General features: G+C 39.7%; 1 protein-coding gene across 1 annotated transcript in view; it reads left to right on the forward strand.

The window, feature by feature from the left end:
• The first annotated feature begins 212 nt into the window (after window positions 1-212).
• Window positions 213-19,669, forward strand: part of atp8a1 (ATPase phospholipid transporting 8A1) — a 48,013-nt gene continuing 28,556 nt past the window's right edge. Inside the window, exon 1 of the mRNA XM_037675196.1 lies at window positions 213-614. Within this exon, the coding sequence (XP_037531124.1) occupies window positions 566-614 (49 nt within the window). The 5' untranslated portion in view covers window positions 213-565. The remainder of the gene's footprint in view (window positions 615-19,669) is intronic.

Here is a 19,669-nt window from a genome sequence, read left to right on the forward strand (position 1 = left end):
TCTTCATTTTATTCTACATATTTCATGTTGGTTTCAATAAATCTCTTCAATTATATTTACTCTTCTTAAAACTAAAATAAAAATACGTTATTTTCCTGCTTGAGTCAGAAACTGAGAGTTATTTGTTTCGTTCCCCCCCTCCCGCCGCTGCTGGCAGTGGTACGGTCCGGAATGTGAAGCTGAACGGTCTCCCCCGCCTCCAGTTCACCGTAAACTCCCGCGCCCACTCCCCGAGAATCGAACGCATCTAGCGGCTCTAATCTGCCGTGTGGCACCGTGATGCCGGAGGAGAACCCGTGAAGCGCTGGGGGGTGGGGGAGCTCCCTAACCACCATGCTCCTGTCACAACAAGCAAAATGAAGGTCGGCTTTGTTTCGTCTACATGTGTCGTTACCTGCTGTAAACACGCAGAAGTCCGGTCCGCATGAGAGAGGGGCTCCTTCGCTGAGTCTCAGCCGTTATTTTGGCATTCTTTGACGGCGGACAAGAAGCAGCCAGACAGGGGGGGCTGAACCTTAGAGCCGCGGCCGCTTGACAGGTGCGGCCGCTGGGCTCCGTCGGAGAGATGCCGCCGGTCCAGAGGACCATGTCTGATCTTCGAACCCGGGCAGAAGGTACGTAGGAACGTTTGTGCTCGGTTTCATGGCTTTCAGGACGCACTTGAAGACCATGTCCACCGTTATGCGAAGATTCATTTGTATTATTTGCTCCAAGGCCGGCTGGCAGCTCCTGTGGGAGTCCAGAAACTCACCGGCCGTGATTGACTGTGAAAGTTTCAAAACAAGAGAGTCTTCAGGGACAATTACCAAAAGGTTCTGTCCGGCGATGTAAACCCAGTTTAACCCCAGAAGTGAAAGTAGAAACCCTTCACACTGACAGATAAACCGACATGTCCCAGCACCCCCCCACTCCTCCTGACTGGGACAGCCCTGTCAGTCCCATCATGTGATGATGCTCAGACTCAGCAGCTACACGTCTTGTCCTGTGGTTCTGTATCTGCAACAGTGTGGGTCTAATAAAGCAGATTTTATAGTTAGGCTGGGACTCCCACTATTTCACTGCACCACTGCATGTCCACTCCATCTCTGCTGGGTTTCAGGAAACCACAAAATAAGGGCCCATTTCTTTGGTTACTTTTCATCTCTAAATGATGCGTAATAAATTTGGTTGTGTTTTCTTAACCAAATTTAGCACCGATGACATGATGCAGTGTTATTCAGCCTTGGTGGCACAATGCGACGCGGTACATGTTTGATTCAACTCGTGGATTACAATACAGCAAAGTAAAGAAGTGTCGCTTATTCAGCTAAAATGACAGCTCCCAAACAAATCTTGTTGTTTTTAAATTGCACGACTCTTTCATAAAATGCAATCCACAATTGATGAATTATATCCAAACAATAAAACTTACTGCTTAAATAATAAACTTGCAAGCAGCTTATGTGTTTAGTACTTTTTTTTACTAACTCACCACTATATTTTTTACGCTGTAAAGAATAAAACACAAGTACAGTAGTCTCTCCACTATCGCGACGGTTCTGTTCCACACCACCACGATAGGTGAAAAACTGCGAAGTAGGAACACTATTTTAGTATATATATTTTAAGGCTTTATAAACTAGGGATGCACGATAGTGAATTTTTGGCTGATATCCGATATGTCGATATGTTAAAACTTATTTGACCGATAACCGATACCAGTACCGATATTTTTTTTCCCTATACTTACTTACAGAGAATACATAGCTTTCTCTGCTGTGGAATTAAAATACTATATTATTCTGCATGATCTTTGTCAGTTTGGCCTGCTACCAAATGCATATGTCAAAAAGGGGGCTGAAAATGTTGTAACACTATATAAATATAGATATTTAAAAAAAGTGCCTTTTATATCGGTGAGTTATTTTTGATGGAATGGCTAATGTTCGATATTTAACTTTATCGCTAATATCATCCGATACCGATACCATGCCGATAATATCGTGCATCCCTATTATAAACCCTTCCCACACTCTTGCAATGTTTTTAACAATGTTCTAAATTCTTAAACTATACGTAATTTTTAACAACATACATATATGTACTGTACAGTACTGCAAAATTTTATGAGTACTCACCAGCTCTGCAGACCAGCAGCTTGGTTCTGGTTGGGCCCGGTTCCAGTTCGGAACCGGACCTACCCTGCAGCATGACGAAGCCCACCGCCCCGTCCTGGTTGATGTGCGTGTGGATAAATGAGCTTGAGAATTATTTGTGACTTTGCTGCCATTTCTGTGAGCTAAATAGATAAGATCGTTACTTCTGACTTTGTGTTGCAAAACTTTCCCTCCGTTTCGGCAGAAAGAAGTGACTGGAAGCACTGTTGGCTTCTGGGTAGTGTAGTTCTTTTGACCGGTGTTACAGTATAGGCTTACTGAAAGAAAACTACAAAATTACAGCGCCTCTCCAAAGTTTTTTTTTTTCATTACTTTTTTATCCCATACCATCCCAATCATGTGAGTAAAATTAAAGTTGAGAATTGTGTGTCATGTGCAATCTTATGTTGAAAAACAGCGAAAGAGCAAGTCTGCGAAAGTCATACTGCAAAGTAGCGAGGGACTACTGTAAACCCTTTCCCCCCCTCCTTGAAATATTAGTTGATTCTCATTGCTTCTCAGTGTTTGTTGCTGTTCACATCAGCGCTGCGGCAGTTCTCCTGATATCTAGGTGTTGCTAAAGAGAAAGCAATACTACTAAACAGCACAAACTGCATTGAGGAGAATAGCTGTCTATTGTTAGACAGGAAATTAGTTCTTCTAACACAAACGTAACTTCACTTTGACTTTTGTCACTGTTTTACATTAGATGCCTGCATGTAGAAACAAACTTGCTTGCCGACTTTTAGTTTGTAAACGGATAGGATTTTATAAGTACAAAATTTTAATTAATAAATGCATTTGGATTCAATCTCAATGCGTCGTTGGTTCCTGCCTATATTCCTGATGCAGTGACATTGAACATATGAATCAGAGCAAATTATTTTATTGTCACGTCCCTACTGGACACGTCTCTGCTGGCTGCAGGTGCACTGTCTGAGTTTCCTTATTAAGTATTTTAATCACTCGGGTTCCTTTTTTTGGCTGATCTTAACCTCTGATCTCACAGAGCAGTGGCAGAATTTATCTGGTGCAATCAATATTATATCCCATGATTTATGATGCCTACTGCAGTTTGTATTTTTCTTCACAGTAAATGTAAAATACTGCTGTGGACTGATTTTTTGTTGTTGTTTTTGTTTTTTTTGTTTGCTTGGCCCAAGTTTGGTTTTTACCTAGTTAATACATAGTCTGACTTGGCTTTATTGTATTTTCAGTATATTCAGTAGAATATTTGGACACTAAAGCAAGTAGGCTCTTATCATTTGCCTCTCTTTTTTTTAGTATTTTCTTAGTTGCATAACGCAAAATGTTATGTTTAAGCTAACATTAACTTTATATGAATTGGGTACCACTTTCAATTGTTCACAGTAGTTTCATTTACAAGTGTTTTTGTGTTCAGTATGTTTTCCAAATAAGTATTTGTAAACTGTTCAAGTAAAAAAACTGCATAAAGAAATACCTTTTTTAGACTAATGAACCTTGATTTAAAAATACAATATTTGTATAAAATTGAAGGGCTGTTAGCAAGCTATTGAAGATATTAAAAATAAAAAAAATAACATATCCATATTGATTAGTAATCCACCATAACAGTTTTGTAAATGCCTCGGGTGGAGGAGTTTAAGTATCTGGGTGTCTTGTTCACGAGTGATGGTAGGATGGAGTGAGAGATAGGTGGACGAACTGGGGCCTCGGCATCGGTAATGAGGGCGTTGCTTCCGTTGGTCATGGTGAAGAAAGCATCGAGTCCAAAGGCAACGGTCTTGATTGTATGGTCTGTCTATGTTCCAACCCTCACCTCTGGTCATAAGGTTTGGATCCAAACTGAAACAATGAGATCCTGGATACAAGCGATTGACACGAGCTTCCTTCGTAGTGTGGCAGAGCTCAGCCTGAAAAATAGAGTGAGGAGTTCCGTCATCTGGGGGGAGATCCGAGTAGAGCCACTGCTCCTTTGCATCAACAAGGAGTGAGTTAAGGTGTTTCAGGCATCTGATTAGGATGCCTCCTGGACACCTCCCTTTGGAGGTTTTCCAGGCCTGTTCCACTGGAAAGCGGCCTTAGAGCAGACCCAGAACTCTTGAGGGATTGTGAATATTCTCTGGCCTGGGAATGCCTTGGGGTTCCCCAGGAGAAGCTGGAGAGTCACTGGGGAGATGGTTGTCTGAGTTTCTCTCCTGGACCTGTTGCCTCTCTGACCAAACTACAGAGAAGCAGTAGAAGATGGAGATGCTTTTATCATTATAAATGTGTTATATCTGTTAGCATCAAAACATTTTGGTTATTATCTGTAAAATAGTTTGTATACCTTTTAAATATCAGAAGTATATTTAAAATACAGAAAGAAACCATGTAAAAATGACTCTGATCACAGGGCTATTTCACTGCAGACAAGGAGAGCACCATTACATTGTTTTTTTAGAAGTTCTGCTCAGGAACATTTTTACAGAACAGCCGTCATGTACGGCAGTAGAAATGGAATGCAGCTTTTGTTATTAATAAACCTTTGCTTTTCCCATTCTTTCAAGTCAAAACATCTGCAGTAAAGTAGGTCAATTGGAGCATAGTACGGGCATCCTTTGAGTTATTTGAGGGTGTTCATAGTTGGTTTTCCCACAAACCACCCATACGTTCTGATATTAAATACTGATCAATAAAACTGTTATGATTCAGCCACGAATGACTAGTCTTTCTAGAGAATGGGCTCCATCCTCATCATTATACACTTTAAACCGAAACCTTCCGCACTTTCTAAACTGGTTACTTTACAAGCTCACCAAAGCTGCCAAGCAGAACAAGGACACCATAAAGTCTTTGGGTGCTGCCGAGATAGTTGACGTTTTAAACAGCTGCCAACGAGGCATGATGGTGGAGCGCCCCCTTCCACTGCAGCTGGGGGGAAACAGTTCTCTGCTAATTGGCAGCTCATAATAAGCTACATTTTCCCCAACATTCATTTATGTTATAGTTTTCAAGAGTCATGTATGCTATAAAAAAAAATCCTGTTTAGTTTCAGTGTGCATGTATGACTTAAAAAAGCAGAACCATGAGAGAAGTCTGTCTTGCCTGGTTATTTCAGTGAATGACTGAAAACAGCTGCGTAGAATAAATTCGTACATTACTTCTCTAACATATAATATACACATTGCATATTAGATGCACTACTTAAGACTGCTGTGATTTTTTTAAAGAACAGTTCAGTTTTTTGTTGTTTTGAGGGGATCACAGACTTATAGAACATACCCAACATATTTCTAAAAGTGGCTGGAGTTGGTGGTAGTTTTGCGACTGTATAACTCTGTCATCTTGTCAGCATACCTTAACAGCAATTGTGCTGCTATTCCAGAGATGGTCTTGAGCTCTGCGCTGGCAAAGGTCTAAATAATTTAATAGTAATATAGATTTTCTCTAAAATTGTTGACCGTGTGGCTGCTGCAGTCAGAAGACTGAGCGCATTAATTATGCAGCAGCTATTGCTGTCATCCTTACACTACTTTTTTGAGGTTTGAAGTCTAATACTTCTGTGTACTCTATTTTTCTCCCGCTTCTCTGAAAACAAGACACTTGTGATTTATTTTCAAATCACCTTTCTGAATGTTGAATTTGATACGTCGTGCTGTTGGCTCAATAACCTTTGATGCAGCGCAGCCCTTTACTTACAGGCGTTGTGGCTCCATACGACGCTTTGTCTAATCGTGCTTCTGTTGCACAGCTTTTCTTTTGGATGTATTTTCTAAGAGCCTAAGTACACTCCCCAGCCTTCAGTTTTATATTTTAATCACCACAGTGCATCAGGCGAGGGCAGCCCTCTCTGCCAGGCTTAACACATAATCCATCAGTGGTCTGTCCGTCAACTTTTTGTGCTGCACCCTCTCAGTCTTGTCCATCATGTGCCATTTTACTTTTTTGCCACTTTTTCTTTTTTTACTGAGCAATGAAAATAAACATCACTGCCAACCTGATTGAAAGCATTGCCAAAATAACTTAATTTAGTGCACTTGCAGCACTTGTGACCCAAAAAGCTATCGGCATGTTTTAAGGACAAGTGCCTCATACAGAAATGTCTGTGGTTGTTGGAAGGTGAGCTGGTATTTACAGTAACTTTACTGTGCAGATGGTAAAACTGATCAACAAATGCCATATGTTAAGATTAGATTAGCTAACCTTAGCTTGCATATTGATCTGCAGACAGTTGGAATCCCATTGTACCATTTGTAATGAAAAGGGGAAAAGGCAGTTAACCCTGTTGTTTCATGTCAGTGATTTGAATGCCAGCTTCGTTTTTTTGGAAGACAAAGCAGAATGAGGTTTCTTTAAGCATTACATGTACATTGCTCTCTACATTTGTCTATTTCAAGGTTTAATTTCCAGGAGTCAGTGATGCAGGATGTCCCCCCTGTAGCATTTCAATAACACCAGCTAAGCCTCAGCCTGCCTGAATTGTAGTAGAAAGAGACTGGAGGGGACTAGATTTCTCTCTTCTCAGGGGATCGAGAGCTACCTATGTGCCTGGTGGATAACTGGCTGATAATAATGTGGCACAAAAGCCCAATACGGCACAAAATCCCCTGTCTGGGGCTGCTGCTGTGTCATTTTAAGTCCCATCAGGCCTTTCTACTCTATGTGCCAGCATGAGACATGTCTTCCTCTCTGTTTTGTTCTTAATGTCCTTGCCTTCATCAGTTACCTGTAGCCAGACTAAAATGTGTTTCATCAAGTACTTTATTTTTCTCAGCTCAATCATTCTTTGCTTTCTTCAAGGCAAACTGTGCAGAGGAGAAGATGTAAAGACACTATTGTGCGTCTCTCTCCACACAGACTGGTGCAAACGTAATGCAGATACGCTACTCACATGTGGAGACAATAGAGACCGCTCCGTTGTTCGCTAATGCTTAATGCTACGTTGACCTCAGAACGAGAAACCTCTCTGCTGATGAGTGCGAGGGGCACTGTTGATAATTTTGTCTGTATTGATGTATAGTAAATTGTGTGTTAAACGGTGTTAAAACATATCTAAAAACAAATGACAAAATACAGTTTTGATCAAAGGGTATGTACACCCTTATAGACATGAAGACATATTAAGTTTTGCCTTTAATTATTTTTTTTTCTGGGTCCATACAACTTTAATGATTTTTAAAACAAAAATTATGTGCATAAGTTAGAAGTTACCGTAGATTTTCTCCAATTCACACAAGGTCAAAATAATGTACATACAGACTAAACATACACTTCTGCTAATATTAGGCTAAATGTTTCACCGCAATCACACTTGTTGTATCTGTTGGCAAGCCTCTGGTATAATTCTTGGCTGAATTGGTAGTGGTTATTATAATAGTTTCCTGGCACAGACCCAGTGTTTAAGCAGAGTCCATAAACTTCAATAGAGTTGAGATTGGGCCATTTCAAGAACATAATGTTGGCCTGTCAGGGGATTTTGGTCAAGGTTTATGGATGTTTTTAACTACAATGGCTGAGAATGTTAACTGCCCATGAACCATGTGTTTGAGGTACCCGAGAGTTCTTTTCTCTCTCTCAGAGAGAGCTAAATGAGAGCTGATTTGTTACTGCATGGACAGCTGGATGGCCAAGGACACCAGTCTGCCTGTGAGCTGGGCGCTGATAAGCTTATATACCTCGCACACTGCCTTGGCAGATTCTTGTGACTGGGCTACATGCATGTAACCTGCACATCTGTGTAGCTTGTTGTGAGTCTGCCCTTGCAAGTAAAACCAGTTCTTGTGTCCTCAAGTGTGACTTCTTTGAGCAAGTTAAATGAATGGAGGATATTTGTATCTAACAGATATCCAGCCAGAAAAGAGTTTTGACCTGTGTTTGGATCATTGTCTTGTTGAAACAACCGAATGCGTCCAAGTGAGTTGATTTGAAGTTGTATTAGTGAGTAGACCTTCTTTATTGTTTCATCCACCTTGTGCAGTGCACCAGTACCACTGGAGGCAAAACATTCCCACAGCATGATGCTTCCATCACCATGTGCCTGGTGAAGATTCTCACTCATCCAGATCATGGTGAATGACCTAAAGATGTTTTCCTTCCTGTCCGATAGTCGTTATCAATTCTTCAGCTTCAGAGTAGAAGTCCAGTTGTTTTGTTCTTTAATCTTTCTTGTGTTTTCCATCACCATACTTAACAGTTGGTACATTGTTCTCAGTGTATCACTGTGGACAGAGACACTGGTGTTTCTACAGTTACAGCTCTATGGCAGGCTTGAGCCCTGGTGAATTTTGGGTTGTTCCTGAACACAAGTTTAGAGTGACAGATGAGTATCGGGCAAATCAGTGAGTCCTGCCAAACAAGTTCTTTTTATACTGGCAAAGAGAAATACCAACTGTCGTCATGATCACGAACAAGAAGCAATAACAGAAATCCATTTGTATTTAACAAAGTTATGACATAGATTTGGTAACTCATGTAAACTTAATTTAGAGATACAGTAACTGGAAAAGTCATAACTGTAACATTGTGTCATAAAAATGAAACTGCTATCCTGATGTTTGAGCCGTGCTAATAAACATTTAATCAAAGGACTTGACTTTTGCTCACAATAGGTTACAGATTTTATGCTAAGAGTAAGAAAAATGATCCAGAATTTTTAGATGCAAATGTACCGTTATGTGTTTGGACTTTTTTTGGGGGGGTAACTTGTTTTTTGAAACATGAAATGGTTTCAAACAATCAATGCAAAGTTCTCAACGTTTGCTATTTACCATCCATCCATTATCTTTTACCCGCTTCTTCCATTTTGGGTCACAGGGGTCGCCGGTGCCCATGTCCAGCAATCACTGTGCAAGGGGCGGGGTACACCCTGGACAGGTCATAAGTCCATCACAGGGACACATGGAGACAAACGAGACAAACAGCCATTCACTCTCTCACTCACACCTAGGGACAATTTAGAGTTACCAATCAGCCTAACATGCATGTTTTTGGTCTGTGGGAGGAAACCGGAGTACCCGGAGAAAACCCACGCATGCACGGAGAGAACATGCAAACTCCACCCAGAAAGGCCTCCGGACCGGGGTTTGAACCGGGGACCTGCTCGCTGAGAGGCAGCAGCTCTACCAGTTGCGCCACCGTGCTGCCCTGCTATTTGCCATGTCATTAAAAAATATATTTTCTAGCTTAGTCAGGTTCGTCTGTGGGATGCACTTGAGCAGCAGGAAAATCCAAAAAAGATGGCAAATGTAGGACGATGGCCAGGTGTGACTGTGTCACAGTGAGATGTGAGGTCAGGCAGAGGGGTGTTGGCAGGCACTCCACTAGAAAGTAACACCATCCATGGTGGGGTAGATGAAACTCCTCCTGTCCTTGACCCTGCTACACCCTCATCCCCTACCAACACCACACTCTCCAAGAGCTTGTGCATTTTATGACCCTTATCCCATCTCAGCTAAATTTATATTCAACCAGGTCACAGTGCTGCTTCTATAGATGGATAGTTTGGTCTAAAAACATCCATAAAAATGTCAAATATTGTTTTGTAATGCAGCAGATACAGCCCCGTTGAGTCGACAGGCTGCTTTCACCTTGGCCTAAAAAGTATTTGAATAATGAATGGACATAACTGATCAATCTGCCTAACAACAACACCCTAACAATTTCTTGCTTAATCTACAGATTTTCATTTTTATAAGCCCATAATTTTGATTATACATGGATCATAATCCTTATATGATGCTATAAACATAAAGTCATCACTTTCATGAATACCTGCGCTCCTGAACATCTCAAAGATATCAGAACTGATATTATCGATGACTTACTCAGAAGATGGAGACCTGGATCGATAAGGCAAGGATTGCATCCGTTTCCTTTGTGGGCATAAGGAAGGTGCTTGTGTTGGGCAGATTTCTAACTTCCTCTGTAATTGTGGCCATCAGAGGGGATGATATTTAGTCTTTTTAACAAGCTTGTAAGATCTGAAACTCCAGGTCCAACAGCATATCTAAAACAACATGGAATACTTGTCATCATCTGCTTTTTGAACATTATATCTCGAGGCTCAATGGGATTTACCTGTATAAATAAAGGTTGATTGATTGATTGATTATATCTATTTAGAGAAAACTTTTTATGGAAATGAGTCTGGTTCACTTTTTAAGTATTTTCCTCGTTTTAAACTCTGTTTAGATTATGAAATTAATTACTTGCCTTTATCAGTAAATACACCAAAAATGCAATACATTTTGTGTCACTATTTAGCTTCAGTGTTTCCCCTAGTGAACTTGCCATGGCGGGGTGCTCAGCTCATCCATGGTTTTTGTTGACGAGGGGACGGACACATGTCTGAGTGCAGCAGTTTTTAAGTAGGGGCGGGGGGCGTTCAGCTTGAGGGAAGAAGCAACGCGAGTGCTGCCTTTAGCTTTTTAGCTAGAGAGCCTGTATTTTGCGCCGCTAGCTTAGTGCAATGTCAGTGTGGGGGGGGGGGGTGGGGGCAAGTTCGGTTTGGTAAGCAGGGTGCTCAGTTCTGTTGATGGGGTGGGGCATCCCGCTTATATAATGGTAGGGGAAACACTGAGCTTTCTTACTGATCAATGCTTAACATTTGTACTATATAGACATAAATATTACGGTAATATTTATTCTCTGTTCAGCCACACAGGGATCCTTGTAGTTGGGGGGAAAAAAATAAATATTTGCTATATTCATCACTTTCCCTTAATCTTTTGGTTAATGCAAATGTCAGTTGTGTTTACTCCATGGCAGTTCAGGCACATGTCATTTCAGGCAGCATGAATAAATAATCATATGATCAATCTTCAGAGCTGAGTCTTACTGAACCAGTCAGACATAAAACAACAGCCCAGTTGTCACATCTGATCCATCTAACCTTACAACAGTAACAACCATTGACTTGGTCTGTTGCAACTGCAAGTAGTTGCTAAAGTACTTCCTAAAATGCTTTCTTACATGGCTTATTTAAAAAAAAAAAAAAAAAAAGGTAGGAAAAACCTGACACATTTGCAAAATATTTACCTTAGAGTACGATAAGTAAAGCACAGGTGCATTTTTCATAAGACGTGCCATGGGACATTTTTTGCCCTATGCTTTGAACCAAAGACAAACTGAAAACAAGATGCTCTCGGGTATCTGCTCTCGGGTATCTGCTCTCGGGTATCTGCTCTCGGGTATCTGCTCTCGGGTATCTGCTCTGGTTTTTGTGTTTAGTTTTAATTGGCATGTGTTAGCATGCTAACAAGCTGTGATAAGATATCCTTCATGTCAGCATTTTAGCATGCTCATTTTCAGCATGTTAAAAAGCTGGTGCTTTAGCCACATGGGTACTCACCTCAATAGAAACGTGCTCATGCTGTTTGTGTGTCTGTCAGTGTGGATGGCATTCTATTTTCAGATCTTTCTTTTTCTGGCCTTTGAATTGTACAGAGACACATGCCCTTGCGTTTGATCATTCATAAAGTCGCTCACAGTTGAAAGGCTTCTCTCCCTGCATATCCTCTACTAAGCTCAGCTGGGCTAGCCCTGTGACGTCACTGCCATGCCCCAGCTGCCTGTGCTGTCCCCAGACTTTCCGTCCTACTATCAGCCGTCCTTAGCTTATGAGGAGCCAGACCAGGCCAAACAGGAAGCGGGGGGGGGGGGGGGGGTAATTCTGCAGCTGTCCTGTTGTTGTGAGTGCTGGTTACAGCACTGTGATCTGATAAGCGACTTATGGATGTTGCTTAGATTAGGGCAGTACCTGCAATCCCCATCAGCCCTTCTTTCTATTCACAAATGGTGGAAGACAGGGAGGGGCTTTCATCTCTGAGACTTCAGTAACCATGAATAGACTGTAGCTGCTTTGTCTACTGAAATATTCATCTAGCCTGAATGAGTCATGTAGAGATCTTTAGTAGCAGTGAGCAGACATGTATATACATTATATTAATCTCTTTTTGCAATGAGATGGAGACTTAAATAGTATATTCAGTTTTGAACTACTGGTAATTTGATGATAATACCAATAGGTTAGCTGGCACAGAACTCTTTTAGGTTTTAGTTACATTTGAGACCATATGTGAAACATTTCTATAAATGCAAAGTCACTTGTCCGTCTTCTGTATTTTGTGACTTTTAGAGAAGTTTATTTTGGTTAGGGTTGTTGTTAGTAACTGTGGTTTGACTGCTTTTCATTTGCTGATGTTAGATCAGTGGTGTTGGCTTCAAGCAGCCCCCCCCCCCCCCCACACCACCACCACCTACCTTGTTATTATGGAATACATTTTGTGGGAGCCTGATTCTGTCAATGCCACAGGCCTTTTCACCCACACTTTATTGATTATCCTATCCATCTCTGGGCTCATCAGTTCTTGTTCGGTATCTGGGTGGACTGAGCAGGATATATTGTACAGCCTGGGATTTATTGATGTCTATCTAAAGAAATATGGATCCAGTAAATCCATCACAATGTTGTTGAAGATCCAGTATGTACTAACCAAATAAAATAAATAATCGAGTAGGGAGCTGGGCTTCATGGTGGCTTATGTGCCATTGTTCCTTCTGTCATTGCAAACATTAGTTAGGAGACTTATTTTGCTTTTGTTTAAAATAATTAGTTGACATGTTTGTTAGTTGATATGTAAAGTACAGTATGGAGTAAGATTAAATGGGAAGGCCAACATGTCTTGACCAAGGCTTTCTGGACAGTTTTTATTCCCCAATTGAGCACCCTGTCCAAAACTCATGCCCCTTTCTGAATATTGTTGCATCAGTCTATATATATTGGCTGACACATACAAAATTCTAGACATCTGGCCTTCATCCAAATGCATTTTAACTCTTGCAGGCATAGATCCTTCTCTGGAGGATCCCCCTTCAAGCTGTCAGTTTTTCCTTTGTTTCTCCCAAGCTTCATTTATCTCTTTGTTATTGTTGTTCAGTTAGCCAGAAATGATACAGATTAGAAAGTATGCTCACAGAGTCTCTTTGTTTAGTGTACCATTTTTGCTAATTGCGCTTCTTTCAGAAACATCTGTGGCAGCAGTTCATTACATTATTTACACCAAAATTAAACGACTATTTTCTGTCCTTGAAAACGTTTGGATTTTTATTCGTCTTTTGCTTTCAGATCCAATTAAAGTGTTCAACCTGGGGCCTTTAATTGGATCAGGTGTGCAAAAATAGATGCTGCAGCAAAACCGGACCAACTTGTGAAAGCTTTAATAAAAATATTGTGAGCATTTCCATCATGCACCTGAGATTTTGTGCAGTCAATAGAAGAACCTCAGGTTATGTTTGCAAAACTGTGAGCTTATAGCAAGATAAAGGTTACTCAACTTTATGAATGAAAATGTGTAATTTTTTACCAGGATACTAATGAAAGTGAAAATTTTCATTAAAAGTTAGATTAAATGCCTTAGTAGTAAAACACAATTAATACATTGCAATATTTGCTATGCATCCAGTAAATGGCACACCCATGCTTTCTCAAATAATTTAATAAATATTAGCTCATATAAGGTATTCCATGGCAAATACTTTTATTTGCCCAGTATTTTTGATAAATACACATGCACTACGTTTCTGTCTAAGCCTATCTCACCCTGCAGATTGACTCCACCCCCACTGCATTGTACTGCTGCTTACTAAAGTTAGTCCACGTTCTGCTTCTCAGCCTCACTCTGCTCGCAGTAATGGCACCTGAATTAGTTCTCCTCTTGCTCTAGGTTCTGAATGGAGAGGCCCGCAGGTTTTCTGTGGATGCAGCAGAACAAAAACTTGCAAGTTTGATGCAGTCTTTTTTTTTTTAAAGCACAAGGACTCTGGAGTTTCTTTTTTTCTTCTTCTTTGTTTTTTTTTTTACTTTTAGGCTCTCTGAGAAATATAGTGTATGACAATACTTCTGTGAACCAAATCCCCAACTGAACCTTGCTTTTTGGAAAGCCATTCAAATAAACCTGATGTCATGCTGAAGACGCCAGAAACTACTTCAACAGAAACTACCAAAAGTGTTGAGCAGCAAGGTAGGAGGATGTTACTGAACTTTGAAATAATGAAACTGAACATTTGTAAATGCTACATTAGTGACAAATATTACATTCATAAAATTACAAGAAGTGGAAAAAACGTAATCATTTTTATTCGCTTTAAATTTATCTTGCATGCCACCAGTGTAACTATGAGATTGCACACCTCAATCCAGCCTGAATTTTTTTCCTCCCCTGTTTTGAAGCAAAGAGGACCATGGGAAATACCCTCTGTTCATCCATCCATTTGTCCATCTTGTGAGCTTGATGCCTTGAAAAATGAGTCTTCTTCATACATAAAAGTTAGTTATGGAGTTCCTCAGGGTTCAGTGCTTGGACCAGTACTCTTTACCTTATATATGTTTCTATTAGGTGAAGTTATTAAACAACATGGAATACATTTTCATAGTTATGCTGATGATACAAGGTTATATTTGTCCATGAAACCCAATGAATCTAATCAGTTACCTAGACTACAAGCTTGTCTCGAGAGTCTGCAATGAAGTTAAACTCAAAACAGATGAAGTTAAAAACTCAAAGCAGTCTGCACCTCAGATAAATAAAGTTTTGAACTTACTTTTTATATATGTTGTATGGATGCTTCTGTACAGTGCCCTGAGATGACTTTTGTTGTGACTTGGTGCTATATAAATAAATGAATTGGAAAAATAAGTGAGGTTCCAACTTCCATTTTGGTATGTAGCTGCAACTAGATGTAGGAAAGGTCACCATTGAAAATTGGTTTGCCATGTCAAAATCCAAGATGGCTACCACCTTGTCTTCTTGTAACTCATACCCACTTAAATATCTTGCACCAAAAAATTTAGGCTTTATTTGCATTCTCTGTTTAATTCATGTCCTGCAAAACATTCATCTTGAAAACTACAAGCATTCATTATTCACATCCCTCAGCGACCGGGAACATTGGTGTACCACTTGTTTATCATAGTTTTTTTTTTTTTGCATTCATGGCTAGATTCAAATATATCGAAGTACCACTGAAGTAGTCTTCCACCTTTGGTAAAAACAATTATTCATAATTTTTGAGCCATTTGGCTATCAAAATGCCTCATAACCCTTTTGCAAAGGATTTAAGTTCATTTGTACAGCCAAACCGGTCCCCTTTCTCCTTATTTCATTAAATTATATGTACTGTATATGGTCTAAAACAAAACAAGACAAAATAATATTTTTAACAAATTTGGTTTCAGTCATACCTGTGTTCTGTACATAGCATTTTACTTAAGCAACTTTGTTTTTAACTCTTTGTGTCGAAGCTGTAAAAAAACGAGATGTAATTAATGCTTAAGGTCACTAAAAGAGTACAACCAGCAACTGGTGCATTGCAGCACCTGCCCTACTCTGGCACACGGGCTCCTGCTGCGAAGGCTCATTCAGAACTCAGAGACGCAGCATCCATCACATCTGCTTAAGCCCCTCCACTGGGCTGCTGCTTCACACTAGTTTTCCCACTGCATAGACCATCACCATGTGTGCTGGTTCCAATTTTTTACCGTCAGCATGCAGTAAACGTTAATTATTTGATAGCCAGAGTTGCTTATTGTTTTTTTTTTTTTAATCTTCTTAACTGTATTTGTTGAAGAATGTTTAGTGTAAAGGAAACATAACTGGTATAACACTGGTAATAAATTGATATATTAATGATTTCTATTGATATTTAATTGAGTAGACACTAAAATGCTACCAGGTATGTTTTGATAAATATTTTTTGGACTGAGAGAACAGCAGAAAGAAGGACTGAAATGCATTCACACGTTCTACACACTTGTCTCTTTGAAATTATTGTGTGATTCAGGTGCATAAAATTCTCGGATGTTTTGCCACAGTGTTCGCTCCAACCAGCTTTCAGAAAGCCCTTTTTTTTCTTCAGCTGTTAGTTTATGCCAAAACGTCAAACAAACATCATACCTAAAAACCACTCTATTTTTTTTCTTTTGGCTGCTTCCCTCTTCAGGGTCATTGTGTATAAAGAGTAAAATACCAATTGATAGACTTTACTGTAACTGTGTTCAGTAAAATCCCTCTTTAGTCCAGACTCAGTGAGGCAGCTTTTTTATTTTTATTTTTTTTAGTAAGAGTCCTTTCCTTCATCTTTGCCCAGTGCAGTAACCACCTGTCATTGCAGTGTTACCAGGTTAGCTACTTGCTGAAAACTGTAAATTTTGGCTTGATGTTGTATAATAATTGGCCTCTTGACACAAAACTGAATTGCATCGCTTGGGTTATCTTTTTTTTCTAGAAAGAGCCTCCATACCACCAAGGCTGTATTAGAACTATACATCAGCTCCTTATATTTTTATGTTGGTCGATTCACAGCTCTCTTTTAAGCTCCATGTGGACAATTTGGTAAGGAGACTGAAAGTTAAATTGGGTTTCATTTTCAGAAATGGATCCTGTCTAACTCTGAATGCTAGGAAACACCTTGTAACTCTGATTTTCCTTCCGTCCATTGACTATGGTGACATTATTTACATGAACGCCCCTACAAGCTCCTTGCAGATGTTGGACGCTGTCTATCATGGTGCGCTAAGATTCGTAACTGGCTGTAACTACCATACCCACCATTGCACCCTTCACTGGTTAATTGGACATCATTAACTTCACGCATACTCTCTCATTGGTACATTTTCATCTTTAAATCACTTCTTGGTCTGCTGCCTTCATACATCTTCTCCTACATGTCTCTGTGTGAGTGCAGCTACAGCGTGCGCTCTCAGGACATTATTACCTGCAGTGTTCCCTCAGTGAGGACTGAACTAGGCAAAAGGGCCTTCTTCTACTCCGCTCCGGTTTCCTGGAATATCTTGCAAAAAGATCTGAAGCTCTCAACCATGACCTCTTTAACTGGCTTCAAACATCTAAGTTCATGGGAAAAACCAATGCAGACATGTTCTTGTTTTTAGTTTTCTACATGGCCTTACAGCCTAGCTGTTTTTAATTACATTTTTTAATGCCATTTTATTTTCACTTGTTCTCAATTTGTATGCATCCTTTACGATTGTCTGTTGTTGTCTTTGTTGTCCACTGTTGTCATCACTCATTGTTAAAATCAGGTCTCTTTGGTAAATGAGTCCCTGAGGCTCAATGGGATTAACCTGTATAAATAAAGGTTGAATGAATGAAACATTGTATGTAAAGCTCAGTTACAAGGATTTAAATGGTTTTCCAACCTTAAATTATATTATGTTTCTGTAAATGCTTACAAATTTCATCAATCAAAACTTTAGTTAACATGGAGATGAAACTGCTCAAAAATAATTAACTCTGTCCTTGTTGGAGCGGAAGGTTATATAATTATTGTTATGCTTTTGCATGCAAAGTCTAAACCAGCCAACATCTCTGGCCTCACACGCTAAACTTAATTAAAGTAGAGGAAATATTAGTGCAGACAATATTCATATACCTTTCTCTGGTGAACAGTGATGTACTTTTTGTCTCTACTTACTGTAAGTTGTAGACACGACTGCTGTCCTAACACACTGAACAGTAATCCAATAAAGCACCTTTGCTGATGTGACATCTTGCGTAACACGGTCAGGATAACCAACCAGTGCTTTCCCTGGTGACCAAATGACTACAGGAGCCATTTATTTTTAGCCATGGAGCACATGATAAAGAAAGAAACTACCAAGAGGAGGAACTTACTACATTAGTTTTTTATGCAAAACATTTTGTAACTAGTAACTTTAAAATGAACTATGTAAATAATACAAATATATATAAATACTTACCGGTACTTTGGTAATCCTCTGGGCAAAGCCAAGTGGACTATTAAAATAACAAAGGCTGTAATCGAAGACTCAGGGTTCGTGTTACGAGTGAGAAAGTGTTCGATGTAAGGTCAGAAAAAGAAAGGGGTGCAAAGAGAAGAGAAAGTGGCAGGTTGGACTGAGAGGACTGTCAGTTTCTACTTTGTTTCCTTGACATGACATGAAGGAAATACTGCAGACCAGGCTAGGGTTACAACTGGGTCATATCATTTAGTGACTCAGCTTACAGTCCATCAACACTTTGCATTTTGTTGTTATTGATTCCTCAAAAAGCTGCATTCTCTCACTCACTGCCTTTTTTCATTTAAAACCACATAGTTTATTATGGAAACTATGCTATGATTGCTTTACCTAACTTACTCTAACACCACTACCACTACACATGATCGAAGGCTTTACAGCGCCCTGCGGATCACCTTCATGTAACTTGATAGTCTGGGCCTACTCTTGACTTTAGTTTTACACTGGTACTCTCTTGGGATTGCTGTGGGCAGTGTTACAGGTATATTTAATTTAACTCCGCTCATTTCCATTCAGTTTAATTACATCCCCAATTCACAACTGTGTCAGGAAATTCAACAAATTATGCAATTTTACTCCTCTAAACACTAAAAGGCATATTTATACCACATTTTTATTTCTTTTCTTAAATATCTATACAGGACTGTAAAGTGGAAAAAGTAATTTCATGTTGGTAGTAGGGATGTGCGATAGGGCATAAAATTCATATCCCGATATCTATTGTGATGGGTGGCAGTAACAATATATATCATGATATGTTTTTGGTATAAAACTTGCAAAAGAAATGAAAAAAAAGCATAGGGTGGCCTTTTGCCATCATTTATTTTGAAAACTGCTATACCACAAAATAATATCAATTAAGAAAATTCCACTACTAGGTCCAGAGAGCTTTTAAATACAAAACAAATCAAGTATTAGGCTTTTTTCTTGTAGTGCAAAACAGTGCAAAATATATCAAATGTAGTTTTATCCATATGTTTTAAACAAAATAATATGTTGTTAACTCTTAACAGTTTCCAGTCTTCTCACTTAAACGGACAGCAACAGAGCAGCATTTTACATAGCGCACACTGAAAACACTTAACCCTCCAGTGGGCATCTCCTTCCGCTTTAAGGAGAGCTGACACAAAATGGCGACCAGTTTCGGGAATGACAGACATGACAAGGTCTCACAGTAAAACACACAACACAACGTTCTTTTCACAGATCAGAGAGCAGGTTTACCCCCCTTTTTTTTTTTTAAAGCACGAATGCACTCTAAAGCTGAGCAACGCTTACTTTAACTTTCGACGGAACACAGCGTTTTGCGCATGCGTCTGAATACGGCAACAATACGGCAAGCCGGCCGTAGTTAGCGTGTATCTGTGCTACTTAGCTCTCGAAGAAAACAGATTTTTAACACCATTTACGCACAGTTTTCAACTAAAAAAACGTAACTATTAAATCTGACAACTCTGATTTTACATCATACACAGCATTACTGCAGTTAGCCGGTAGAATACAGATCTCTATCATAGGCTAAATGTTTATTGTTTCTACCGTGTACCACATATATTGCACATTCCTAGTTGGTAGAACTCTACTTTTTAAATACTTCAGTATAAGACATTAGTGTCGGATCTGAACTTCTACAAATATAAAACATCCATCCATCCATCCATCCATCCATCCATCCATCCATCCATCCATCCATCCATCCATCCATCCATCCATCCATCCATCCATCCATCCACAT

The sequence above is a fragment of the Nematolebias whitei genome, chromosome 4 (assembly GCF_014905685.2).
Source record: "Nematolebias whitei isolate Nwh7 chromosome 4, NemWhi1, whole genome shotgun sequence".
NCBI classification, from domain to species: Eukaryota; Metazoa; Chordata; class Actinopteri; order Cyprinodontiformes; family Rivulidae; genus Nematolebias; species Nematolebias whitei.